The sequence below is a fragment of the Mustela lutreola genome, chromosome 12 (genome assembly GCF_030435805.1).
Source record: "Mustela lutreola isolate mMusLut2 chromosome 12, mMusLut2.pri, whole genome shotgun sequence".
NCBI classification, from domain to species: Eukaryota; Metazoa; Chordata; class Mammalia; order Carnivora; family Mustelidae; genus Mustela; species Mustela lutreola.
In genome coordinates this window covers 34,733,026-34,760,137 of record NC_081301.1, presented here as the reverse complement: position 1 = coordinate 34,760,137, position 27,112 = coordinate 34,733,026, and the positions used below count along the sequence as shown (strand labels likewise).

The 27,112-nt window shown below is 50.5% G+C and overlaps 1 protein-coding gene across 3 annotated transcripts in view; it reads right to left on the bottom strand.

Moving 5' to 3' along the window:
• The window catches only part of PAX5 (paired box 5), a 192,674-nt gene that overhangs the window by 36,629 nt on the left and 128,933 nt on the right, over positions 1–27,112 (bottom strand). For all 3 annotated transcript variants that reach the window (XM_059141534.1, XM_059141533.1, XM_059141535.1), the window contains one exon: positions 2,261–2,362. In XM_059141534.1, coding sequence (XP_058997517.1) covers positions 2,261–2,362 — 102 coding nt within the window. The remainder of the gene's footprint in view (positions 1–2,260; positions 2,363–27,112) is intronic.

The following is a 27,112-nucleotide window of genomic DNA, read 5'->3' as shown; positions in this document are numbered from 1 at the left end:
AACCAGTGGGCAGTCAGAGGGAGGGACGAGCTGGGAGAGTTGACCAGAAAGGCAAGTTGAGGCCAGATCACGTGACATCCGAATGGCAGGCCCAAGACCTGCTCTGCTGTAAGGTGGGCCCTCTGGGCCGTGTGCCAGCCCTGGGGGCAGATCAGCGAAGACCACGTAAGTGGGCCTGTGCTGTCCCCACGAAGCCATTCCAAAAACAGCTTTTTTTTTTTTTTTTTTTTTTTAAAGATTTTATTTATTTATTTGACAGAGAGAGAAATTACAAGTACACTGAGAGGCAGGCAGAGAGAGAGAGAAGGAAGCAGGCTCCCTGCTGAGCAGAGAGCCCGATGCGGGACTCGATCCCAGGACCTTGAGATCATGACCCGAGCCGAAGGCAGCGGCTTAACCCACTGAGCCACCCAGGCGCCCCCCAAAAACAGCTTTGATGATCGTGTTGGGAACGAAATCCCGAAGAGGTGACACAGTTTTGACTCTGAGGAACAGGAACGAAGGACCGTGCTCCCTGAGCATGGGGTCCCAGCCCTGCATTGGGTCTGGAAGGGCATGCATCTCGGGGGTGTCTAAGAAGAGAAAGCAAACGGAGCGTGGGAAGCAGACCTGGGACTCCCCACCGAGATGCTTGCGTTCCTCTCTCCACATCGTGCACCCGCCCTCTGTGCCAGGGGACAGATCACGCCCTGTGCTAGCATCAGTCTGGCGGCTGGTTTGGTTGGACTGGACCTTTGCTCAGGCCTGTGATTCCTGCTGCTGCCGTGAATGTGTGAGGAGCCGCCATTGGTTCCCACAGGGGTTTCTGCCAGGCCCACGACCATTTGTGTCTTGAGCCTAGTAATTAGGGACCAGGGGGCAGGACTTGGGCTCCATCTCCTGAGAGTAGGGTGGGAAGGAGTCTGGGCCCCCCACCTCTGCTGGCCTTGTGCACAGAATTTCCCGACGCTCTGCCATGCGCCCATCCCCCCAGCAGAAAGGCAAAGGCTCTTTGCAGGTGTGAAGCTGGCAGGCCTCCCCGGCCCTGGCGAGGCCGAGGGCACAAGTACACACAGAGGCCATTTCCCATATGTCTCATATTTAAAAGTCATAAATCAAGCTAACAAACCGTTAAATGAAATATGCTCTGTCCTCCTACCTTGTTAAATACATCTTTGTAACAACCGGGAAGGCCAGGAGTGAGTTCGGAGTTCTGGAACTCCTCGGCATCTGTGCCAGGACCCCGGCAGCCTGGGGAAAACCCAATCAGGCCAGGACGGCTTCCCTTCCCACCCCTGGCTTCGCTCATCATCCCGTGGGGCCTCACACGTAGGTGGGAACACCCCGTCTCACGTTTGGTTCTGTCCACCCCCCCCCCCACCTGTCCTTGGGCCTGGGGTGCTCATGTCCATGACACGGGCAGGAAAGAGGCTGGCGGAGACATGGGGCTACTTAGGCAGGACCCCAAGGGCGGACTGGAAGGAGGACCAGGCATCAGGTAAAGGATTCAGAACAAGAAACACTACTAACCCTTAAAAGAATAAAAGAAGCATAATCACATCCAATGCAGTCCTGATTTTCCCCCTGATTTTTTTTTAAACACCTTTCAAAAAATGCTACTTTGGGTTTCCCTGCTCTGCTCATGCCCTGAGGACACAGCCAGCCAGCACCAGGACATGCGCTGTCCTTCCCTCACACCATCCTACAGTGGAAGGAACATGGCGGCCTACCCTCTGACAGACATATGGCTGGCTCGAGGGGATAAGGCTTCCTTGGCCACCCGGTATTCAGCTTAGAATCAAGCGACAAACCCACCAGCCAACAGCGTCTCTGTCTTGAGCACATGGTCCTCGAGCCAGGGAGTAAGGCTATCGAGAGCACCTGGGGGTGAGGGGGAGCCTCCTGCTGTTCCCCTCACACAAATCGGGTAGCGGGGCGGGGGGGGACGAAGGAGTACCCCTACTGAGCACTGGCTGGGCAACCTTTAGCCAGGTCCCGCACCCCTCTGTGTTCAGACTATCTGTGTGGCCTCCAAGGGGCTGTTTGAGTGACAGTCCTCCCCCCCCACACCCCCCCCCCCCCGCCCCGCCGACTTCCAAGTTCACTGCCGGCCCCACTGAAGGCCCAGCTGCAGACAGAGAGGCTGAGAGTGCAGACCTCTGCCTGATTTATTCAGGTCCACTTCTCAGAAGCATAGAGGTCACCTGGGCTGTTTGGGGGGATGCCTCCCCCGAAACCCCGTCCACTGCCCGCTGTGCAGACGCCGACAGTGCAAACTCACCAGGCACCATCCCTGTCAGCGTCGGTGCTGAGTAGCTGCCCTGTCCGGCGGGGGGGACGTGCGGAGGGTACCCGGGGAGGGTCGTGCTCGCCAAGTCACGGCCTGAGGAATCAAAGCAACAAATCGCGGGGTGAGTGTCTCCGTGGCCAGCCGCTCATGTCCGCAGCTCCTGGGACATCTGCACATTTGTCACGTCTGGGCGCCGAACGCCAGTGTGCCCCCCACCCCCCTCCTGTCACTCACGCATGCAAACACGTGTGCGCGCGCACACACACATGCATACATGCATACACACACATACCTCCAGCCACCCTGGCTCCACTCAGCAGGGACCCACGACAGCTCTGCTGCTTCCCTGGTAAAACGGAGCTCGGGCCAGCTCACCTCTAGAGAGCTGGAGGGCTTGCACTTCCCCTCCACACCTCAGCAAAGCCCCCTCTCCTCCAGCCCAACAGCTCACACCTGCAGAGCTCAAACTCCTCCCCGCTCCACACACCCTACAGCTGTGTGTCTGTCCTTACTGAGTTCTTCCTCCTCTGCCCCAGGACAGGACAGTGCAGGGAGAGTACCTCCTCACATCAGACACGGTTCTGAGTGCTGGGACGCAGAGATTAAGGCCTCAGCCATCGGGGGCAGATGTCCTGAGGAGAGGGAGTGGGGATGTGTTCACCTCTTTGCAGGCGGCTGGCTCCTGGAGAGCAGGCGGGACACCTCATATATCCACCATAGGGCCTCACCTGGTAGGTCCCGAGTAAATGCAGAATGAGTGGGGTGTCCAGGTGTGCTGTTTCGTGCGGTGTAGGAGAAACCCCACAGAGCAGAACTCTGTAAGGGAGATGATTCTGAGGTTCGGCCGCCTCTTAGGTATAAAACAGAGCTTTGGTCCTTTTTTTTTTTTTTTTAAGATTTTATTTATTTATTTGACAGACAGAGATCACAAGTAGGCAGAGAGGCAGGCAGAGAGAGAGAGAAGAGGAAGCAGGCTCCCCACTGAGCAGAGAGCCCGATGCGGAGCTGGATCCCAGGACCCTGGGATCATCACCTGAGCCAAAGGCAGAGGCTTTAACCCACTGAGCCACCCAGGTGCCCCAGCTTTGGCCCTTTTAAGCACTGCCAGTGACGTGTAAGTAACCAGGTGTTCGTGAGTCAGGTAGGAACCCAGGTCTTAGATGGTAGGATTTTTGGTGATTAGGTGTTTGGCTGTGAGGACGAGACCCCACCCTCCAGGTGGAATTGCCAATTTGCTCCTGAAAGAAGGAGATGCATCTGTTTCAGCCATGGGTGGGAAATGAGGTGGCCTTGGGACAAGGGAGGGAACATGGAACCTTGACCTCGTCTGAATGTGGACCCTGGAGACTGGGTGGGGCAGCTTGGTGACCATGAAGAGCCAGGCCAGGTCCCAGGAATGTCTTTTGGGGCCCAGCGAGCTGGTGCAGGCACTCCTGCAGGTAGATGATGCTGAGCTCAGACCCACCAGAAGGTGGCCCAAGGAGAGAGACCACCTCTGATCAACACTCCCCAAAGAATCCAAGCCAGCACATAGTATGGGCCATGAACATTCCCCCGATAAAGCAACAGCCTTTCTAGTGCTGGTCCTTCAAAGACTGTCCAGCCAACAGCCAGAGGCCGCCTCATTTCACAGGGTTCTGCTTACCTTCCAGAATCTTATGGAACAGCAAGCATGTGGCCTCCCCTGCTTCTGCTCACCACATTCCTGGCTTTGGACTGGGCATCCCAGCTTGTGACAATCATTGCTCGTGTCTCTTCATATGAGGCATTGGAAGGGGAGCAAATGAACTACCTTTGACTTCCCCACAAGAGCTGACATTAAACAGAAAACCAGAATTGTCAGAACTGACCACTTCTAATAAAGGTGATTTAAGAAGGTCTTCTCCCCAGCCTTTGTATTCCTCCCCACTCATCCTCCTCTGACCCAGCGCTCACAGCCCTCTAGGGCAGCTTCTGTCTCCAGCGTGTAAGCTCCTCGGTCATGTCTTTGCACCCAAGGTCAGAATGGCAGAGGCCTGTAGATATTTGTTCAGTGAGTGAAAGCAGTGGCCCTGTTGGGAGAAACAGGAGCTCTCTGGAGCCCATAGAAGTTCCTCCACTTGTGGTCAAGAATCAGTGAAGGGAGGGCCCTTGAAACTCTTTTGGACCAACCCTGTCACCATTCTGCAGATGGCAAAGCTGAGACCCTCGGGCAGGGAGCAACGGGCTCAGGTCCCGCAGGGGGCAGGTGGCAAAGCAGGTGCGTTAGCCCACGTTTCCTAACATCAGCCCAGGACCCTCCTCTCCCTGGTTGTCTGAGATGAGAAAGAGGGTCATGGGAAGAGAAGGGGGCTCCACCAGAGATACCCAGCTGATCTGAGACAAGCCTGGGACTGGAATGCCACTCTCCTGCCTCCTAGGACTGGGTTCTTTCTTCAACAAGAAGCTGTGCCTTTTGTCAGAACCCCAACGGTTTCTGCCAGTGTTACACATGCTTTAAAACCTTGACCTCTAAAACAGAAAATGCAGTGCCTCACCAAAGCACTCAACTCAAGAAGCCAGATAAAAAAGTAATAAAATGGGGCGCCTGGGTGGCTCAGTGGGTTAAAGCCTCTGCATTTGGCTCAGGTTATGATCCCAGGGTCATGGGATCGAACCTGCATCAGGCTGTCTGCTCAGCAGGAAGCCTGCTTCCTCCTCTCTCTGCCTGCCTCTCTGCCTACTTGTAATCTCTGTCTATGAAATAAATAAATAAATAAAATCTTTAAAAAGAAAAAGGTAATTAAATAGGGTACTTGGGTGACTCAGTCGGTTAAGTGTCCGACTCTTGATTTTGGCTCAGGTCAGGATCTCAGGGTCCTGGGATCGAGCCTCACACTGGGCTCCATGCTGGCCATGGAGCCTGTTTAAGACTGTCTCTCTCCCTCTGCCCCTCTCCCCTCTTAAAAAAAAAAAAGTAATAAAAAGAACCTAAGGAAAGGAGAAGGAAGAAATTGATAAAGAAAAAGCAGAAGATAAAGGATTAGGGAACAGAGAAAAGCAGACACAACAAATGCGCCCAAGAATTGTTATTGGAAAAGACCAATAAAACAGACAAACCTAGGGCAAGATTCAAAAAAGAAGACACAAATATCAAGTAAGGAATGAAGAGAAGATACAACCAGAGACTTGGAAAAGATATTTAAAAACGCAGATGTTTACACTAATACCTATGGACTTCTTAGCAAAAAGTACAATATTTTAGGAAAATACAAATTATTAAAATTAACTCGAGAAGGAGAAAACACAAACAGCCCAATCACTTTGGCAGAAATAGAAAAAGTTCTTTTTTAAAATTCTTTTTAAATTTAAGATGTTCATTTAGCTTTCAGGCAAGTCTCGTTTCTTTTTGTTTAGGGCAACTTCTTTTAAGCCTTCAAAGGATACACACTTTTGTTATTAAACTGTTCCAGGATATATAAAACTAAAGAAAATCTTCCCAATTCATTTTTTTCCAAGCTAGCATAATCCTGACATGAAAACTTAACAAAGGTGTACCAAAATGAAAATTAAATGCTACTACCACAATTTATTAATAGCCATGCAAAAAAAAATCTTGTTTCATTGATCAAACAATATTAGAAAGAATAATATACCATGAACAAATAAGGTTGATTTCAGGCTTGCAAAGATGATTCAGTTTTAAAACACTGGTTGGGAAATCACAGTAATCTATCAAAAGTTGAAAACCATACGATTATATCAAAGCTGTGGAAAAGGCATTGGATAAAATTTAATCCTAATTCCTTACAATACCTCTTGGTAAGTAAGAACTGAAGTACACTCCTTTGATCTGGTGTCGATCTTAAATCTTGAGTCGACATCATACTTAATTGGTAAAATACTTGAAACATTCTTTATTAAAATAAAAAACATGTCAAGGAAACCTGTTATCACTGAAAACTGTTTTGAAAATTTGAGCCAGTTCCAGAAGAAAAGATAGAGACCCAAGACAGATAAACACTGGGGGTGGGGGGGACGGACGACACCAAGATTATCATGAGCCAGGTATATCCTGAGCCTGGGAAATCAGCTCATGTACCAGAACCAGTGAAAAGGTTTGGTGAGACAGCTGGGAAACAGATGTCTAGAATCAGTATCTTTCCAGATTCAGTAGCTCCCCACTACCTCTCCCATCAAGTACAGATTTTTCAGGTTGGCTTCTAAAGCTGTCCTCAGTCTGTACCCCCAACCTGTGATCTTTCCAGCCTCATCACCCTCACTCCACCCGGGGCCATTCCCCAAACCTGCCCTGCCCTTTCCCATCCCTACACCTTTCCTTTTTTTTTTTTTAAAGATTTTATTTATTTGACAGAGAGAGAGAAATCACAAGTAGGCAGAGAGGCAGGCAGAGAGAGAGAGGGGGGAGGAAGCAGGCTCCCTGCGGAGCAGAGAGCCTGACACGGGGCTCGATCCCAGGACCCTCGATCCCAGGACCCTGGGATCATGACCTGAGCCGAAGGCAGAGGCTTTAACCCACTGAGCCACCCAGGCGCCCCCAGCTCTTCCCTTTCCAACTGCCCTTCTATTCCTATCAATTCAACACCGCATCCAATCTCCACCCTCTGCCCTCAGAGCCTGCTCCCTCACGAAGTGTTTCTGGGCCCTTCAAGTCTTTGTAGCATCGGCCTCTTCTGCAGGTCCCTCTGCTCCCCACCCTGTCCCAGTGCAAAGGGAGCCTCAGGCCAGGGGAACAAATAAGTAGGGGGAGACATCATTCAGGATAAGATAACACTTACTTGTGCCAGACACTCTTTTACAAACATTAACTCATTTTCTCAACCTGATGACTCCATGAGGTTCAAACAACTGTCGTGCCCAAGGAACTAAGGAATGAAGAGGTTAAATAACTTCCCTAAGGTCACAGGGCTAGGAGGAAACAGAGCTGGGCTTTGAAACCAAGGGGCCTGGGCTCTACCCTAAGCTTCTTTGGTGATGGTACAGGGTGGGGATGTGGGTGGGAGAGAATGAGCCAGAAGGACGGGAGGATAGAGAACCAGGAGGGAAAATTTCTCAGGTTTGCAGCTGGAAAGGGTGAGCAGGTTGGAGCAAGGGAAGAAGGCGTGGGGGTCCAAGATAGGCTGCCGGAAGTCAGGACAGAAAGTGGTTGTCAGTGTCTGTTTGGGAAGAAACTGGCCAGTCTTGGTCTGCCAGACCACCTGGACTACAGGTGGGGATGGGGCTGCCCCGGCCTGGCAGGTAGCTTGTGCTCAGAACTCCTGGTGCGGGGAGCAGGACACAAAGGCCATCCAAGGCCCATTTACCGGTTTTGCTACATACTGAACTGCCGTGGACCTCTGGGCAAGCCACTCTACCCTAGCCTCAGTGTTTCTCAAATTGAAAAGAAAGCTCTTTAGCTCAGTGATCTCGAAGACTTCCCAGAGCTCATACCTGTCTCTGTGTGCATAAACTCAAAGGATAATTTAGCTCTGAGTAGACGGTTCTACCCAACTGCGCCCGCCCCTCTAGAACTTCCACAATCAGTGCTATAAGGTGAGCTGCTGCCTGGAAGGCTAATATGTCCTCCTTGGGACAATGGCAGACAGTTGTCTGAGCTTCTAGCCTCAGTGGGGACTTGGGTCAGCTCCAGCAAGGGTTTAGGCCTGGGCCATCATGCCATGGGTTCATGCTATCCCCAGTCCCTCCTCCCTGCCCATGAGGATGGTCACCGCACAGCGAGGAACTGACAAATGGCTACATTTATCTTACAAATAATCCTGCTTCAGCGTTCCCTGCTGCTGGGGGATTCCTTTACATTGTCCATGGCTCCAATATCATCCAGCAAATGTCCCTACAATCGAAGGCCTATGGCTGCCTTTACCTTCCTTGGACAGGCCACAAAAGCAGAGAGTCTGAGTTATCACTTGTTGTGGGCAACAAAGGGACGGATGGAACACATCTGCAACACCTCCAGCCTCCTGGAACCTCCCTGCTCTCTGCCAGGCCCTGGGACAGGCTGCTCAGGAACGTTATTCCAATTAATCCTCACAAAGTACAGAAGTCCCAATAAACTTGATGAGATCTTGTGGGGGAAGTCACAGGGAGGCTCGATATAGAAAGGAAGGTAGTAGAACACAGCAATTAAGAGTATACAGTCTGGGGGCACCTGGGTGGCTCAGTCGGTTAAGCATCTGACTTCAGCTCAGATCATGATCTCAGGGTCCTCAGATCAAGCCCCTTGTCAGGTTCCCTGCTCAGCAAGGAGTCTGTTTCTCCCTCTCCCTCTGCCCCTCCCCCAACCCGGTCATGCTCACTCTCTCTCTCTCAAAACAAAAACAAAAACAAAAAAAAACCTTAAAAACAAAAAGTATCCACTTTGCTCAGGCTTGGATCCTTGCTTTACCACTTACTAGTTGTGTGGCCTTGAGAGAATTTCTTAAACCATTCTGAGCCTCCGTTTCCTCAACTGTAGAATGAGGATAATAGCGTCCAACACTTACGTAGAGCAAACAATAGCTAACACTCAGAGAACCAGATACACCCAAACTCATGTATTCCCACAATAACCCTATTCGAGAGCTACCTATTATCCCTATTTTACTGAGGGGGAAACCAAGGCACAGAAAGTTTATGTGTCTTGCCGCAGTCCCACAGCTAGAAAGGAAGGAAGCCAGGTTTGGAACCCAGCCAGAGTAGCTGGCCAGTCTGCACTCCCCACCCTCACCCTGGGCCACCTGCCCTGGTAAGAGGAACACGTGTCTTCCACGGGCACTGGGAAGAGTCGGCGAGAAGTCACGTGCCCCTCCACCCCGTGCAGCACTGTGTCAGCCCACAGCGAGCACCTGCCCAAGACTGAAGCATGGGCCCCAACCCTTAACCCCACAGTGGTAACCATCACCTGGGAAAAAAATGGTAATCCAACACCAAAAATGTAGGGCATGCATAATACTAAACTTCTTTAGACCAGGTAAATTTCATTTCATGAAAAAGTAAAAAGTAAACCTCCTCCTCCTAGAGGTATGGGGTGCTTCTTTGCCTTTTTGGTTTGGGCTCAGCCACAAGCCTTGCTTTGGCCAAACGGATGGTAGCAGACGTTCAGCCAGCAGCAGCTTATGATATGCTGGTGTGGCTGGGAGCCACTTCAGTCATCCCTGCAGGAACAGGCTCTGGCTAGCCTGCTGCCAAGAGCGAGGAGACATGGGTGGCAGAGACGGACCCGGCCTCCAAATGGTACAATGCCCGGCTTTGAGTAGCCAGCCCCCACCCAACCCCCAGGTACATGTATAAGAAGAAATAATTGTTGTTTCAAGTCCCGCACTTTGGAGTGTTTTGCTAGGTGGCAATATTGTGGCAATAGCTGATGGATACAAGACGCCCTAAGTGTTAATAGTGTCTTGTTTTCATCATTATTCTCTGCTTGAGAATACTCGATCTGGAACTTTCTAAGGACACCTGTCCAAATCTGAGCAGGAGATGGACACCATCTGGTGGGAATCCACCTCCGGTGGGGATCCACCTCTGGTGGGAATCCACAGAGTAAACTGAACCCTCACATTTGCTTTGATGCCTGAAAGGACTCTCCTGGCATTGAACTGGGGATTCCATTGCTCTGGAGTGTATGGGCACTTCTCCCTTTGCAGTCCCTGCCCCAGTATATTTCAGGCATGTCTCCAGGGCTCGGGACTTTAACAACTGTTCAAAACAAGACAGCTAAGATGGTACTGCTCCTCCTACTTCTAATCCAGGCCTCTAGACTCAATAGGATACCAGAATGGATGCTTCTGAATTCAATATGACTTCAAACGCACATTTATATCTTTTTTTTATCAAGGAAGAAATGATTTATATCATTTGCAATGGCACTGAATGTCATAGATCGCATATGATGTATTTGCATATAAATGATTTAGGTTAACATAATTTCTCCTATTAATGGCACATCCTGGACAATTCGTGTGTTGCTGCCCCCTTCCATAGAGAATAAACAAGACTTGGCCTTGTTCACTATTAGCAATGAGTCCATACAGAGCTTTCGTCAAGACAAAGACTGCTCTCCAGAAGAGAGAGACTTATTCAAAATAACTCACTCTTTTTAACCTTGAGAAGTAGGAACCTACTCCTGTTATACGAATGAGGAAACTGAGGCTCAGAGTTGAGTTTTGACTGACCTAAGGTCACAGAGTAAATGGTAGAACAGGGACTTCAACTCATGACACATGACTTCTAGTTAAAGGCTACTCTTTTTTTTTTTAACATTAAAAAAAAAAAAGATTTTATTTATTTATTTGACAGAGAGATCACAAACAGGCAGAGAGGCAGGCAGACAGGGGGTAAGCAGGCTCCCCGCTGAGCAGAGAGCCTGATGTGGGGCTCAATCCCAGGACACTGAGATCATGACTTGAGCTGTAGGCAGAGACTTAACCCGCTGAGCCACCCAGGTGCCCCAAATGCTATTCTTGAAGGGTTACTCAGAATGTCCCCCTCAAGGGTACAAGCCCTCCTAGATGTTAAAATATTCTACAAAGTCTTCGTAATTACAAGTGTGATGCCAGCACATGAATAGACAGAAAACCAATGGGACAGAATAGAAAGTCTAGAAATAGACCCAACTATATATGGAAATCTAACATATGACAGAGGTAGGAGCTCAAATCACTTAAGCAAATATGAACTTTCTATTAAATGGTGGTAGGACGATGGGAGAGCCATAAAATAAAATAAAATAAAATAGATGGATTCTCATACTATATACCCGAATAAACTTCAAGTGAATCTGAAATCTAAATGTAAAAAATAAACTGCAAATACCAAAAGAAAACACAGGTGAATTCCTCTCTCATTTGCAGGGAGAGGCTTTCTAACCATGACTCAAAACCAGATAGATGCACAAACCACCTACAAAAATTAGCTCAAAATGGGTCAAATACCAAAGTGTAAGGGGCACCTGGGTGGCTCAGTGGGTTAAACCCTCTGCCTTCAGCTCAGGTCATGATCCCAGGGTTCTGGGATCGAGCCCCACATCGGGCTCTCTGCTCAGCAGGGAGCCTTCTTCCTCCTCTCTATCTGCCTGCCTCTCTGCCTACTTGTGATCTCTGTCTGTCAAATAAATAAATAATTTTAAAAAATACCAAAGTGTATGACCTGAAACTATAAAACTCACAGAAGAAAACAGACAGAAATCTTCATGACCTTGGATTGGGCAATACTTCCTTAGCTATGACACAAACAACAAAAGAAAAATTAGATCAATTAAACTTTATAAAAATTGAAAAAATTTCTGAGCTTCAAAGGATGTCATTAAGAAAGTACAAAGATGGCCCAGAGAATGGGAAAAAATATTTATAAGTCACATATATCTGATATGTGGCTTATATCTAGAATATATAAGGCAATCTTACAGCTCAATAATAAAAAACAAATAACCCAGTTTAAAAATGGACAAAATATCTGAATAGAAAAGATGTACAAATGGCCAATAAGTCCATGAAAACACATCCAACATCATTATCTATCAAGGAAATGCAGCTCAAAACCACCATGAAATACCACATCACACCCACTAGGTTGGCTATAATCGAAAAAGGTTATGACAAGCATTGACCAAAGATGTGGAAAATTGGAACCCTTACACACTGCTGGTGAGAATGTGAAATTGTGCAACCATTTGGAAAAGCCTGGAAGTTCCTCAGAAAGTTAAATGTAGAATCCCCATGTGATCCAGCAATTCCACTCCTAGGTATCTACCCAAGAAATATGAAAACTTGTGTCCACAAAAAATGTATACTCAGATATTCAAAGCCCTATTATTCATAATAACCAAAAAAGTGGAATCAATAGCTACTAACCCTATGTATCAAGAACTTGTAAGAAGTCAAGGGAAAAGTCCAAAAGGCCCATAGAAAAATAGGCAAAGTTCACGAACAGAAAACTCACCAGAATATATATGGGGGGGGGGACACTGAAACTAAAGAGATGTTCAAGTTCACTCATAATATTAGAAATGCAAATTAAATGCAAAATGATACAACTCTATATAGAGGCTGTATATCTAACAAAACTATACATGCATTTACCCTTTCAACAAGCAATCCTACGTCTAGGGATTTACTTTGAATCTATGCACACCTTCAGCTATACACAAACGCATATAGGCAGGTTAATCATCGCAACATTATCTGTAACTACAAAATCCTAGAAACCGTATCACAAAGTACAAACGTAAAGAAACAGGTGAATCAACTGTGGTGCATACACACAGTGTACACACAGGGCTCTGTGCAGCTGTAGAGAAGAATGGGGAGCTGGTGGGCCTCCCTCTGGCACAAGCTTAGCCCAGGAGCTGCACCCTGGCCTTCCCAAGCCCTTGCAGTAGGTTGCAGAACTGCACACCCTGAGACCTTAGGGAAGTTCAAGTTCAGGTTCTAAATGACAGATGGAAAGCCACAGAGGGACAGTGGTAGGGAAGGGACAAAAGCAGATTACTGATCCTGGAGGTGCCTGACTTTGGAATGCTCAAGATACAAAGAAGTACAGGGAAGGTGTGAGCTCCAGGGTGCGCCTGGGGAGAGGGTGGGGCGGAGGCAGGTCACGGTTGACAACTGTGAAGGAAGTGACCTCCAGAGAGGCTCAAGCCAGCACAGAGGGTGTGTCAGGCTTGAGGGGGACATGAAGCCACCTGTACCTGCTCTACCCCCAGCTGTCTCCAGAGCCAAACCTGGACTCCTGAGACCAGAGGCAGAGGGAGGCGGGGTAGAATTTGGAGTCACATAGGCTAAGGCTCAAATCTTGGCACCTTTCTGTGTGACCTCGGGCAAGTAATACAATCATTTGAATCTCTGCCTCCCTTTTATAATTTGGAAAAGAGGCTATCTAGTGGGAGTGAAACAATGGTGCTTGCTGTGATCGCAAATTCTCTGCTGCCCTTCTCATGGGGCAATGGGATCTATATTGCCTTGAGTTGGGGCCACCTTGGTGACTGGTCAACCAACAGAAGAGAAGCTTCCTGAGAGGTTCCTAGGAGTCAGGCCCTGGGCACTTCCTGTGCCTCATCCCAGTCCACAACCCCAGAAGATGGGTACTGTTATTAACCCACTTTACAGATGAGGAAACAAAGTCTGCAAGCTGCTGATGTGCCCCCCCAAGGCCCTACAGCTGATAGTCATGCTAGCCAACAGTTTTGTTGCACTTACTGTCAACCAGGCGCTGTTCTAACACAAGGCACTTTTCCAAACGCTGTTCACTGTGTTTTACAGATATTGACTCACTTAATCCTCAAAGACTTGGTAAGGTAAATTCTACCACCGTCATTTTACAGATGTGAAAATTAAAACACAGAGATATAAGGTGCCTGTCCAAGGTCCAACCACTAGTAAGAAGTGAAGCCATAACCACACCCAGGCATTCTGGCCCCAGATTCCCTCACATTTCCCCAACATACAGGCACTTGGTCTCTTCCTGCCTCTGGACTGGAGGTCCCTAGGCAGCAAGAGCTACCCAAGTCCCTCCCTCCCCTGTACTGGTCCAGCACACAGCAGGTGCTCAGAAAATATCTGTCAAGATGAAATGAGTCAAAGAAACCATCTCAAAGAAACTTCGGTTCCAGGCTCACCAACAACTTGGAAAAACCTTTCATCATGAACTCCACAAAATAACCAGCCAGATTTATCCTTTTTTTTTTTTTTAATTTTTTTGCTTGGATGCAACTTTTTTTTTTTATATATAGCCCATTTCTAGGTAGGCCCTATGTACACTAATGGGGGGAAAAGTGAATCCAATTAACTTCAAATTTAGCTCATAATGAACTTATCTCATTTTGCTACCAGCTCGGTTCTCATCGTGTGGCAGTAATTAACCACTGGGGGTTGTCACTCCCAGACACATGACACAGAGATCCTCCCAGCCCCTTGCTTCAAACCCTTACAGAATTCATTACCCTGACAGTATGAAAACCCTTCACTTTGAATACCACAGGGCACCCACCAAACTCCCCCTCTATCTACCTGACTGTGTGAGTGAGAGAAAGAAAGCCACCGAGAAGCATGAATTATTTCAAACAAGACAGGAGGTAGGGACAGCATGCTGGAGAGGGCTCGATGGCCAGAGTGTGTCTTCCCGCCTTGACAGCCCTGGGCTGGAGGTTCTGCCCAGAGGAGAGGGATCTCCACACACAAGACCCAAGCTATGAGGGGTATGGTGGAGCTGGCTGGGAAAGGAAAAATCCCAAATCAGCCATCCTATCAACTGGGGACCCTTAATGCCCTGGAAACCTGCGCACCCCAGATGGGGGCAATGGTGACTTGCTGTGTGACCTCAGGGCTCTCTTCTCAGGGCTCTGGCTCATTTTCAAAAGAAGCTGGAATTCTGGTTTCACTTCATTTGGAAATCTCCTGCCTACGTGGATATTGATGTCATCCGGTTTTTAAAATAGAACTGTCCAAGGGTCATGGTTAGCCCCCACGCTGCCAATTTTCCATCTTTACTCAGCCCCCCGCCCTCGGGTCCTGTATGAAGCCCGCCCGCTGCCTACAGTCACCACCCCCACCGGCTTTACCAGCTGCCAGGCCTGCACACGTCATCTGTCCAGGGAACCACCCTGCAGGGCGGAACAGGCCAGAGCACATAGTAGAAGCATCGCCAAAGGTGATTTCTGGGAAACCGGGGCCTGAGCCCCCAGGGCTGTCTGAACCCCCTGCCATCTTCCTTGTTTCTCTGGAGACAGCCCGGGCCTCCCCGCCATGCCTGCTTCAAAGCTATCCCTCTTCCCTCATGCCCAGTGAAGCCCCGAACCCCTCCTGACTCTATCCCCTCAGTGCCCCCTCCTCCGTGACCCTGACCTGCCCATAATGGGTCAGCGTCTTCTCTTTCCCCTGTTTCCTGGCAACCTCCTTCCAGGCCCCGTGCCTTAGCCCTTCTGCTCCGGTCAGCCCAGTTGTGGAACCACTCAGCCCACCCTGAAGGACAACTTGGCATCATCTAGGAACTCCATGAGGGCTCTGAAGCCAAGGCTTCTGATCCTGTCTCGGTTCAATCATTAAACCAAAACTTACAGACACTTCTACTTCTCTAGTGTTTCCCAGAAAACCCTCCCTCAGTCACAGAACCATGAGAAACCCTTTTGTGTATTGAGAAACATTCTTTAAGCATTATTTAAAACCTATTTTTAAAAAAGGTTGTAGACGTGGGAAGCCTTTTGCTGTTACAGGGCACTTTTTGGACAAGAGCACCCAAGAATCATATCTGTAAGAGAATATACCCGTTTGGTGATTCTTTACTATATGAATAGAGCTCAGACATGGGGAAGGTATGCATTAATGCGGATTTCTATCCAGTAGAAAAGATAAACCCAAAGGTTTGTTGTTTTGTTTTGTTTTTGTCCCATAGAACATTAACCAACTTTGTATCTAATCTAGCAATTTTATTCCAGCATTAAAAAAAAAAAAAATGCTGACCTGATAGATGATATAAACCCCTGGTCCCCAAAAGCTCTTGGAACCACTCTTACTTTTTATAGGTTCCCTTGTTAATTTATGAGTGGAATAAAATCTTTACAGATTCCTTCTATATTTGTACCTGAGCTATCGTCTCAACTTTTTTTTTAAATTATACCTTGACACTTGTTATAGGAAAAAGTCCTCCATGCCTGAGCGACATGAGCTGAAGATTTTCAACCATCATCAAAGCTGATGAGAGTAAACAGCTGCCACCTAAGGGGAGGGGGAGAGAATGAGCCCCACACCCACCCAGGACATGGGGCACGGGGAGGGGACGGGCCCTGCTCCGCGAACGCCGCCGTATGCGTACATGAAGCACACTCCACCAGGCCCATTTGCTCCAGCTGGCGTTTGAAATATGTGACACTCTGAACAGGGCTGCTCTCAGGTCCCCCTTTGTCCGGACCTGCCGAGAGATAGGGTTCGCCAAGCAGGGCGGTGCCAGCCCAGCCCACCTGCAAACGACGCTCAGGCCGACTGCAGTTAAGCCGCGTCCTGTCCTTCGAGCAGCCCTTTGGCCAGCTCCTAGGAGTGGGCTCATTAGCCGTTGGTTTAGGTGATATCACTTACTTAGAGGTAATAACCCAAATTTCTTTGCCCGGAATTAATTAATTGTCCCCTTCCACTAATTCTAACTGTCTTTCCTCTAACTGCCCCGGCTCCAGATCGAATCTGGCTTCAGAGAGCAGGGAAGACAACGCTGAGAATTCACTAATCAGCGTGCTGCTTACTCCTGCAATCTCAACGCCTCCATTCCTTCGTTTGAACCCCATCTACTTTCCTGGAATCCCTGGCAACTTCCAGACTCCCCACGCTATGTTTCAGTTTTGAGAGAATGCTTGAATTTTATCTGTCTGGCATTCTAGAACAGACACGGGAGCTCGGTCCATATTTCCATGAACATTCATGACACCCACTGCCTTGAACTAGCAACTGTTTCTCCAGTGTAATAAACCTACAAAGGCAGGTCCTAATGAGCAAGGCTGCAGAACGGCTCTGCCATGCTCCTGGCTCCTGACCTCCCTGCCAGGATAAGCACCGCTCCGGAAGCCAAGAGTTACAGCGGGACGACGGGGAGGGCAACCTCCGGCTAGCTCAGGTCTTCATTCGTTCATCTGTTCACTCATTCACACATGCATTATGTGCCACCTACTAACTTCGAATCCCGTTCCCGAATGCTCCAGAGGACCATGGAGAGCATACTAATAGTAGTAAGAATATCTGCAAAGTAACAGTTACCATTTATTCAGGTCTTACTGTGCACCAGCACCACTCTACAGGCTTTGCATGTATTATCTCATTTAAGCATCACAGCCACCCTGGGAGATACGAACTTTCAAAATGCCCACTTTGCAGGTAAGTTACCTAGCCAGAAAGAGGCAGAGCTGGATGCAAACTGAGGCCCCCTGATGCTAGAGTCCTGCACCTGTACCTCCCCGCTCCCCACACTATTCTCCTTCAATAGGTGGATTACAGAATACAGAACACACGAGGCACCTGGGTGGCTCAGTTGGTAAGTGGCTGCCTTCAGCTCAGGTCATGATCCCAGGGTCCTGGGATGGAGCCCCATGGCGGGTTCTCTGCTCAGCAGGAAGCCTGCTTCTCCCTCTTCCTCTGCCACTCCCCCTGCTTATGCTCTCTCTCTCTCTCTCTCTCTCTCTCTTGCTTGCTCTCCCTCTATCTCAAATAAATAAATAAAATCTTAAAAAAAAAAAATACAAAACACACCTCTCCGTTGACCAGCAAGTCTACTTCTAGAACTTTACCAGTGGACAAACGCAGAAAAGTTCACCGAGATTTACATGTAGTGGAAGGAAGGGAGATCGGGCTTGGGGGGAACACAATATAATGTCTACCATACTGGGTGGGTTAAATAAATTATGATGTTTCCCTCTGGAGGAATATTACAGAATTTTAAAACACGAGGTAGACGCAAATGTGTGGATTGAGGAAAAGAGCTCCACGACAGGTTATTGTGTGGATAAAACAAAGTACAGGAGAACACTGTGTACAGTATGACTCCGTTTGTGCTAGTAAGAGCAAGCAAAAGGTTTAGGCTGACAGATGCATAAAAACGTTTCTGAAAATATACACAAGGCACTGAACTGTGGGGTGAGGGGCTATGGGGGGGCTACGGATGGGATGACTGAGGTCGGGGAAAAGAGCGTTAGTTTTCATTTTCTAGTTTTCTGTATGGTTTGAATATTTAACCACATGCACGTATCACTTTTTATTTGAAATTAACTTTTTGATTTAAAATTAACTTTTCCTTAAGAACCAGACACTGTCTGCGCCCCAGGGGCCCACTCACGGTCTCCAAGGAGAGAGAATAATGAATCCAAGATCCACAACGGGTACAATTCCTCCCCGTCCTCTGCTTTCACCTCAGCAGGTCTCAGGCTAGTGCTGTCTTGGAAGGAACGTCTTCCCTTTGAGGACAGCATCTCGATGGCAGGAGCACCTTGGCCAAGTCACTTATTCAGAGCTCAGGGTCCCATCAGGCTGGCACCCAGCCCCCACATAGACAGGAAATACCACAATACCCTGCCACGTGGGAACGTGCTGTCAATGTCAGCCCTGACCATCGGCTATGAGTATCCAGAAGACAGGCTTCAAAGACAGGCTTTGAACACAAAGCCTGTCCCCCGAGTCCCTGCGGCCACCAGCTCTAGAAGGTCCAATCCTCGTTGGCACACAGTCCCAAAGGGCTCAGTGGCTTAGTTTCCCAGCCCCCAGCAGACTGAACACAGCAGAATAAAAAGAGGGAGAGAGACTTTCAGAGCCAGGCAAACTGACATTAGGAGAAGTGACAGGTGACAGGTGAGCAGCAAGGATAGAGACACAAAGACAATTTAATCAGACATAAAGTCTGAACCTCGGCAGTGTGGGGTGATCGGTGGAAGGGCAAGCTGCCGCTTACAGAACTCCAGGAGCTTTGCCGCCATATGGGGCAAGGCTCAGCAGGGTGGCCAGCCCACAGAGGTGCAGCTGGGTGCTGTCATCGGGGGAGAGTGAGCTTATGTCCCTCCGGGTGACTATGTGCATCTCTTATCTGAGAAACTGAGATGACAAGTATTTTGAAAGTTGGCTTGGGACCTATATAATCAGATGGAACAGATGGAGAAAAGCCCAACTGTCCATTTCAGTCCAGGATGAGTCCCTGGAGAACCCCTGTACAATGCAGGGTAACAGAAAAGACCGCCAGGAGATTAACTTACTGATGGGGAGACCCACCATGCCCATTCCTGGTTACGGTGTGCACCCACCCACGCTTGTCGGGGAATATTGAAAATGTACCTCGGCCTCCTAATGTTTCAGAATCATGGAGTCCCACGGCTGGACTAAAACTTGGAGGTGTCCCTGTCCTCCCCCACCACACACACGGCTGATTCAGCGCTAACAGCGACCTCATCGCGTTTTCCCACCCAGGATTGCTAAGGTGGAACACACTTTCCAATTCTAACTGTTCGGAAAGTCTGTCTTCCTGAGAGTTGGATTCTACATAAACTAAGATGACTGCAGGGCTCCTGGGTGGCTCAGTCATTTGAGCATCTGACTCTTGATTTCAGCTCAGGTCACGATCTCCAGGTCCTGAGGTCGAGTCCCACGTCAGGCTCTGCGCTTGGCGAGGAGTCTGCTTTAAGATTCTCCCTCTCCTCTGCCCCTCCCCCACCCCGTTACATGTTCTCTCTCTCTCTCTCTCTCTCTCTCTCTCTGAAACAAAAAAAACAGAACAAAACAAAAAAACCCCAGGATGATCGCTAAATGGAAAATGGAATGAACTAATGAAATACAAAGAAAGCAGAGTTTCTCTGAGGTGACCTTCAGGACGGGGCAGGGGGACATGCATCTCTGTAAAAGGGGGACAGTGTGGAATGGTGGCTACGGACAAGGGCACAGGTTGGCTCCACACTTGTTGGCAGCGTGGTCTTGAGAGTTGCTTAGCCTCTCTGTGCCTCAGTTTTCTCATCTGTACACAAAGATTGGATTAGAGTTGCTGAGTGCATTCAATTAACAAACATATGTCAAGCCCCTGGCACAGGGCCTGGCACAGAGTGGGCACACAGTCATGCCACCATCAGTCTGGAGCTCCCCGAGGGGGTGACCAGACCTGCTCCCACCAAGCTGCTGTTGAGGGCACAGCGGCCCCCACTGCTGACACAGCCACGGGCACGCCACCAGCCAGGAGCACCGGGTCCCAAGCAATGCCACTCACCCGCTGTGTGACCTTGGGCAGATGCCCCCAAGCTCCCTTTCCAGGCATGTTGAAGGAAGGGGAAAGAGCACCCGAACAACTCCCCTCCAGTGGGGTGACTGTGCTCACCCAGTGAGCCCGATGCCTGGCCTCAAGTTCCCCTCTGCCCAGTCCCCAGGCCGCGGACCCACTGTGCCTTCAGCTGCTATTGTCCTCTGTGCCCCGCCCCCGCCCGCTCCCACACCCATGTTTCACAGAATGTGAAAGATGCCGGTGAGAAGGAAACCCTATTTCACACAAAGGTGGAAAGCCTCAGAACCACTCACCAGCCCACCCCTGCGTGTGCCCGCAGAGTCACCAAACACACACGGGACGGACAGACAGCAGAAGCTCGCTCAGCCAAGCTCTATCTGCCAGACACTCTTCCAAGTGCTTTGTGCAGAGGATCTCATTTAATCAGGACAATCCTATGAGGCAGAGATGACGAAGATGATGACGACAGGAGCATCCAAACCCCGCTCCGCTAGTCACTGGTTGTTCTGTAACTTTGAGCAAGATACACCTCCGTTTCCTCATCTATAAAATGGGGCTAATGATAGCACGGCCTCCCGAGACAGCTTGAAAGGACTGAAAGAGTCGGGACATGAAAGTGCTCCCCAATGTTCGTCATGCCTGTCCTTGCCTCCAGTATCGAGAGGAGGCAACAGAGGCTCAGAGAGGTGAAGTCACGTGCCCAGGGTTGCACAGGTGGGAACGGGGCCAGGTGGAGGCAGTGGGGGCAGGATTAGAACCCCTGCCAGCCCATGCTCTTAACCACCAAGTTCCTCATTGATGACATGGTGGGAGGGACCTACGGGGCCCTTCAACCTAAGGGCAAGAAATCAAGGTTGAAGGGTCGTGTGTCAAGGTTGAAGGGTCTTGTGTGAAGGTAGGCACCGCCAGCCTGAGACTGAGTCGGAAAGCCCTCCACATCCTCATGGCGCCTTCAGGCAGGTCCTCTCCCCTCTCTGAACATTTTCATCTGGGAACCTGAGTCCCAATCCCAGGCCAGTCACGTAGGAGACCAAACAATGCCAGAGATGTGAGGCATGCACACGACTAGGTTCTCGGCCCAACTTTCATACCTGCCTGACAGCCTGTTTCGTCTAAAAAATAGCCAACAGGTGAATGCCTAAGCCAGGAAAGCCTCACACAGGCTTCTGATCTCTTGCAAAGGGACTGAGGACCGTCCAGTCCACTTCTGGTCCAGAGGGTAATGGGATGGTGGACGTCACAGGGATCCAGGCCTGGAACTGAGAAAGCCCAACCAGACAAGCCTCCCGACCCTCCAACGGTTTCCCCAAGTTGAACAGCAAGGCCACGCATTAGAGGCAAACTGGGCAGGTGTGCTGCTTGTCAGGGAGAGCCAAGCCCGCCCCACAGAGGCCCCTCCCAGGGTGTGTGGCAAATTAATGTGCTGCAGAGAACATGTATTAAATTCCGCTGCTGGAGCTGCAAACCACCGGGGTGCTGGCCACCCCCTCCCTCCCTCCCCTCCCCTCTCAGAGAGGATGAATCAGGGATGAGAACTTCTGAGAGGCCTGGGGTAGCTCAAGCTCTTGCTTGCCAGCCATTGCCAGTTCTGGGATCAGCCTCTGCCCTGCCCTGCCTCCTCCATGGGCTATGGAGTCTCAAAGGAGCTCACGGAAGTGAGAGTGCTTTGTGTAGCACGGGGACAGAGCACAACTGAGCTGGTGCATTATTTGAGGACAAATGCACGAGTCAGTGAGGCTTGGGTTCAGTTTGCTGGTTATTTGCCATCTCAGTGCCCACAGCTGGGGAAACTGAGGCTCGGAGAGCCTCAGTGTCCTGCCTGAGATCCCACACATAGCAAAGAGCAGACCTGAGATTCAATTCTGGTGCTGGACTGCAGGCTCCCTGAAGAAGGTACTGGAATTGGGCCTCTGTGGGTAGAGCTCCTACAGGGAGGTCAGGATTGGGGCTCAGGCTGAGTCGTGGCAGGGTGGGCAGTACCAGTGGGTCCCCTCACACCCATGGGCGAGCCTTGGGGACCTGGGTGTTTGAGACTGGGTCTGAGCATCCTCAGGAGAAGACAGAGAGTTTGGGGTGATGGTGATGTGGCAGGTTGCTGGGGTACAATATGAGACGGCCAGGGTCCCAGAGGTGGGAACTGTGAGCCAGACTGAGCAAAGGGTACACTTGTTCTGTGAACTGACTTCACATCGGCTCTCCACCACTCGGCAGGAAACGGGGAGCACCAGGGCCCAGAGGATGGGAAGAGTCAACCAGTGAAGGGGGTTCCAGCTGTGTTCTGCTGGTCCTCTTGGGGGACCTTTGGGTCCTCTGGGATTCCCACTCCCTTAATCAATAAACCTTGTTTCTAACTGGTTTATATAAAGTCTTCCCATGAAGGTTTTATCTGAACAAAAGCCTTCTTGGCAAAAATCTTCAGACTGAACAATGGTCAGAAAATCATGGATCGCCTGTACTGCAGGTGAGTGAGGAGGGCTCTGGGCCAGGCCTTGCCCAGAAGGCCAGGCCCCGGGCCCCAGAACCACCATGGGCCCTGATCCAAAGTTCCTTTTCTCTCTTCATTTCCCACCTCTTCCCTCTCTCAGAACACCCCTCAAGCTCAAGAAACCAATTCTCCTTTTTTTTTTTTCTTCCAGTTAGTCTGAGCACAAATGTTCCTAATGAAGTGAACAGAACGCTCTCCTTGGTGAACATGCCTGAAGACGCTGGCATCCTCATCCGTTCCACAGAGGAGGCTGAAGTCAGCAGTGACACCAGAGCCCGGGAGACGGCTGAACCCTCCTCGGGATGGCTGAACCCTCCTCGGGGGAGCAGGTGGAGGGAGTGGCCTGGGGCCAGGGAGGGCCAGGCACTGAGAGGAAAAGCCAGGCTTCTGCCCCCAGATACCTGGTGTTCCTGTGTTTCAAAATTGACTCTGTGTATGTGCATACACACGTGTGCATGAGACAGACACAGAGAGATTTCTTTTTTTTTTTTTTTTTAAAGATTTTATTTATTTATTTGACAGAGAGAGATCACAAGTAGATGGAGAGGCAGGTAGAGAGAGAGAGAGGGAAGCAAGCTCCCTGCTGAGCAGAGAGCCCGATGCGGGACTCGATCCCAGGACCCTGAGATCATGACCTGAGCCGAAGGCAGCGGCTTAACCCACTGAGCCACCCAGGCGCCCCCACAGAGAGATTTCTATTTACTGACCTTTGTGGTCAGGGACAGGTAGGGGAGCGCACACAGGGATCAGACTTCCAGTGACTTCCTCTCTCTGTGCTACCAACAAATGATGGTACTTGGCTGAGCCTCACTTTCCAAATCTGCAAAGTGGAGTAGTGACCCGTGCCCTGCCTCTCTGGCTTCTTGGGCTTTGGAATGGAGGAAGGAGAGAAAGAGGGAAGGAGGAGGAGGAGGAGGAGGAGGAGGAAGGCAGAGCCTTGTAGGGGAGAAAAAAAGGAAACATTCACATGTGTAACCCAGTGCGTCATCAGTTCAAGTTTTAAAGTAAGACGGACCAATCCAATCTGTGCCACCTTGGCCCGGTCACCCAGGAGGTGGGGCCTGGCCTCTCCCCTGATCTCAGTCCCGGGCCCCAGGCCAAGCTCTTTCGGGCTCCAGCCATCCCCACCAAAATGAACCTCACCGGGCAGGACGACTCTGAGAATTAAAACACGCAATCAAACAGCTTCTTGACGGGAAATGCTTTGGAAATTTTCGGCTCCATTTACTTCTCAATCTAATTTTGTCCTCGGATGCACATTATGCGCGAGATGGGATCTCATGCGGTTTGCCCGGTGCTCCGCACACCAGCAGGAGGCAGCCGGCGTCTCGATCGCTGCTCTCGTCTCTCACCGCCCGTGAGCGGCATAATGAGGGCACCCAGCAGGCTCCGCAGCGGCCCTGGGCAAAAAGGCCCAGCCTGGACACCCAGGCACCCACAGCACTCACAGGCCCCGCTTCTCCCACCAACAACTCCGGGGGGACCAAGTTGCAGCCTCCCTGCCCCCACAGCCAACCACGGCCGCGGCTTAGACTCCCACCACCCCTTGCCCCACAGCTGTCTCCCTGCCTGGCCCTAGCCTCCTCCTCCAACACAACAGACCCTCTGCTCCCACTCCTAATGGCTCCTCATTGCCTCTGGATCAAGTCCAAACCCCTCGCTACCCTCCGTTCCTACTGGAGGAGTGTGGTCTCCAGCCCCGACCCCCCAGTCCTGCCCTGAACAGCTTGCATTTTCCCCATCTCACCTCCACGCCTCGGCAAACCTTGTCGGCCCATCCTGGCAACGCCAGCAAACTCCACCAATGCCCCCTCCTATAGAAAAGCCTCCCAGATGCCCCACCTTGCTCTGCCCTCCCAAAGTTACACACTCTCTTCTCGGTGCTCTCGGAGCCGCCGTACCCAGCTCCGCATCACAGAGACTGTCTGGGGGGCTGGCTCCAACACGGACCCTAGGCCGAAGCCTTCCCAGACAGGGACCAGGTCTGTTCACCGTTCCTCACGTGGCTGGCCCAAGGCTCAGCTCAGAGCTGAGGCCAAACAAGGGCTGACTGGTTCATTCATTCGTTCATTCGCTCAGAAAACATCTTCCAAGCCACTCTTCCAGGCCCAGCATGTCAGGTGCTAAGGACTTTCATGCCCTGTTTCGTAAAAACAAGAACCTTTCTCTTCAAGCCTGACAGGTGATAATTTTGATCCTCTCCGCTGAAGATAAGCCAGCAGCCAACGCTCAGAAGCTACCCAAGTTCTAGCAAAGCAAAATGCCTCCCAGCCACCCCTAGGTCAGGGCTGGCCTCGGGACTCTTGCTTCTCCCTTTTCCCTACTCCTTCCTCCAGGCCAGCCACTTGCCAAAGTTCACTCAAATCCATAAAAAACAGCCCAGCCCCACAGCCCCCAGGTCCAGCCGCCTCTCCCCACCCCATCCCTGGGGCTCCCCTGGCATCCACTACAACCATGTCCCCCTTTCTGCCAGGGGTTTCTGGCCTATCTACAGATGTCCTTCGGTTTGAACTTAATGATACCTCAAATCCTGTGGGAAGGGGCTGACTATAGTTGAGAGAGGACTCCAAGAACAAGGCCCTCCTGATTGCCACCGCCAAGGGATGCTTTTCAGCTCTCATTATCTTGGATCTCTGCTCGCTCCCTGATTCTTCAAACATTTTTGGCAGCCTGATACCACTGAACACCTCTCTTTGGGGAATTTTCTACCTTAAGAGTTCAGTATCCCCAAGGCAGAATCCAGAAGCTGGATCTCCCAGCCTCCCTTGCAGCCAGGGCACGGGCACCTCACTGGCTCGACCAAGTAGACATATGGTGCGAACCCTCTCACACGGTGTGAGTTGTTAATCATGGTGTGAGCCCTCTCACATGGTGTGAGTTGTTAATCCAGAAGCTAGTGACATGAGGAAACTGGTACCCTTGCATTCCACCTGGTGAGGCACAGGTTCTAGTGGTGACACAGACGTCCAGCAACAGCAGCATAAGCCGAATGCTCTCTGTCCACAGGCCATGGGGTACCATCTCCCCAGGAGAGGCCCTGAAGCACAGGCTGGAAGTCTCCAAGCCTCTTGAGTGTCCTAATATTCTTTGGAAAATCCCTTTTCTGTGAAAATTCTGTTTGTCTCCACTAAGAGCTGTGACTGTTACAGCTTCCAAGGTGGAAGGTGACGGTGGCCTGCTTTGTCTTTCGTCCATCAGCACCTCCTGGGTTTCTCCCTGGCTCCTACTCTCCAGTCACCGGTGTTTCCCCCAGAGCTTCTTCCCAGAGCTCTACTCCTCTCTACCCATCTTCACTGGGTGACTCATCTCCTCCAGGCACATGACTTCCAAATCTTCATCCCCGGCCCCGCCCCCTCCCCTACTGCCTGCTGGCAGTTCCCACCCGGCTGTCCCCGGGATACCCAAAGTCGGAGTACGTGAACCAGCTCCTCTTCCGGCTGTCTTTGTCTCAGCTGGTGGCTCCATTTTCCACCCAGTCCCCCGAACTCCAACCAGGGGAGACACCCTCGCTTCTGCATCTCACCTGTCCCCGATTCTGCCCCTCAAAATGTCTTCTCCATCCTCATCTTCTCTCTCCTGGATGTTTACAACCACCTTCAAGGAGTTGGGCTTTCTTGCTGAGTCTTGTCCTCTCTATGTCCACCCTCTGTCAAGGCCCCAGAGAGATTTCTTCAAAGATGCTACTCCCTCCTTAAGGCCCTTCAAGGCTCCCCGCACATCTGACACGTGGAGCTTATGATCTCAGGTCATGGTAGCCTCCCTGGTCTGAGCCCTCCCGCAGGTCCAGCATGGGTCCCCCCAGCTCCGGGAGCTGCTTGCCCTGCCTGTGTGGTTTCTGTGTCGATCACACTCCCTCTGCCTCGCCTGCTTTTCCCTCTGCCCTCGCGCGGCCTGGCAAAGTCCTACTCACGCTTCACCTCCTACAGGAAGCCTTCCTTGGTCACCTCCAGGCACAACCTCAGGAAGGCCTGGTGCCCTCCTCTTGCTCCCGAGACACCTACCACACCCCTCCCTCGCAGTTTCACCTTTTAAATAACACTTCCTGAGCCACGTGTGATGGGGCCGTAACCGCCCAAGTATCTTTACACGCATCATCTCATGTCATTCTCACAACAACCCTATGAGGAAAGTGTTATTTCCATTTCCAGGTGAGGAAACTGAGGGTCAGAAAATTGAAGGGATCCGAGAATTCCCAAAACCAACCACTAGACAGGGTAAGCGTAGGGCTGGAACCCAGCGCTGTCCGACACGATGCTCGAAGTTCCTTATGGCGAGGTTCTTTTGGCTTCACCCAGGGAGCTGCCTTCTGCATCTCCCTAACGTAGCATAACCTTGGCCAAGTCACTTGCTTTACTGAACCCCAGCTGCTTCTTCTACAACAGGGAGAGAGCTTCATCCCTCTCCCTGCCACCCTCCCGAGGACGGCAGTATAATCTGAAGATAACAGACGTGAAATCAATCGGTAAATATGTCTCACCCTTTGCAGTAATGAGGGAAGGTGTTCGTGTTCTTTCAGAATTTGGTTTCACCGCGCGATTTCCTTGCTCACCTTAGACTCAAAGGCCCTCCATCTCCTCCTTCCGTTAGGGTGGGGGAGGTCTCCCACTTTCCACTCTGACCCAGGTTCCCCCTGGGATATTTAAAGTCCTCATCCAGCTGTTCCCATCCCCCCTCCCAAAACA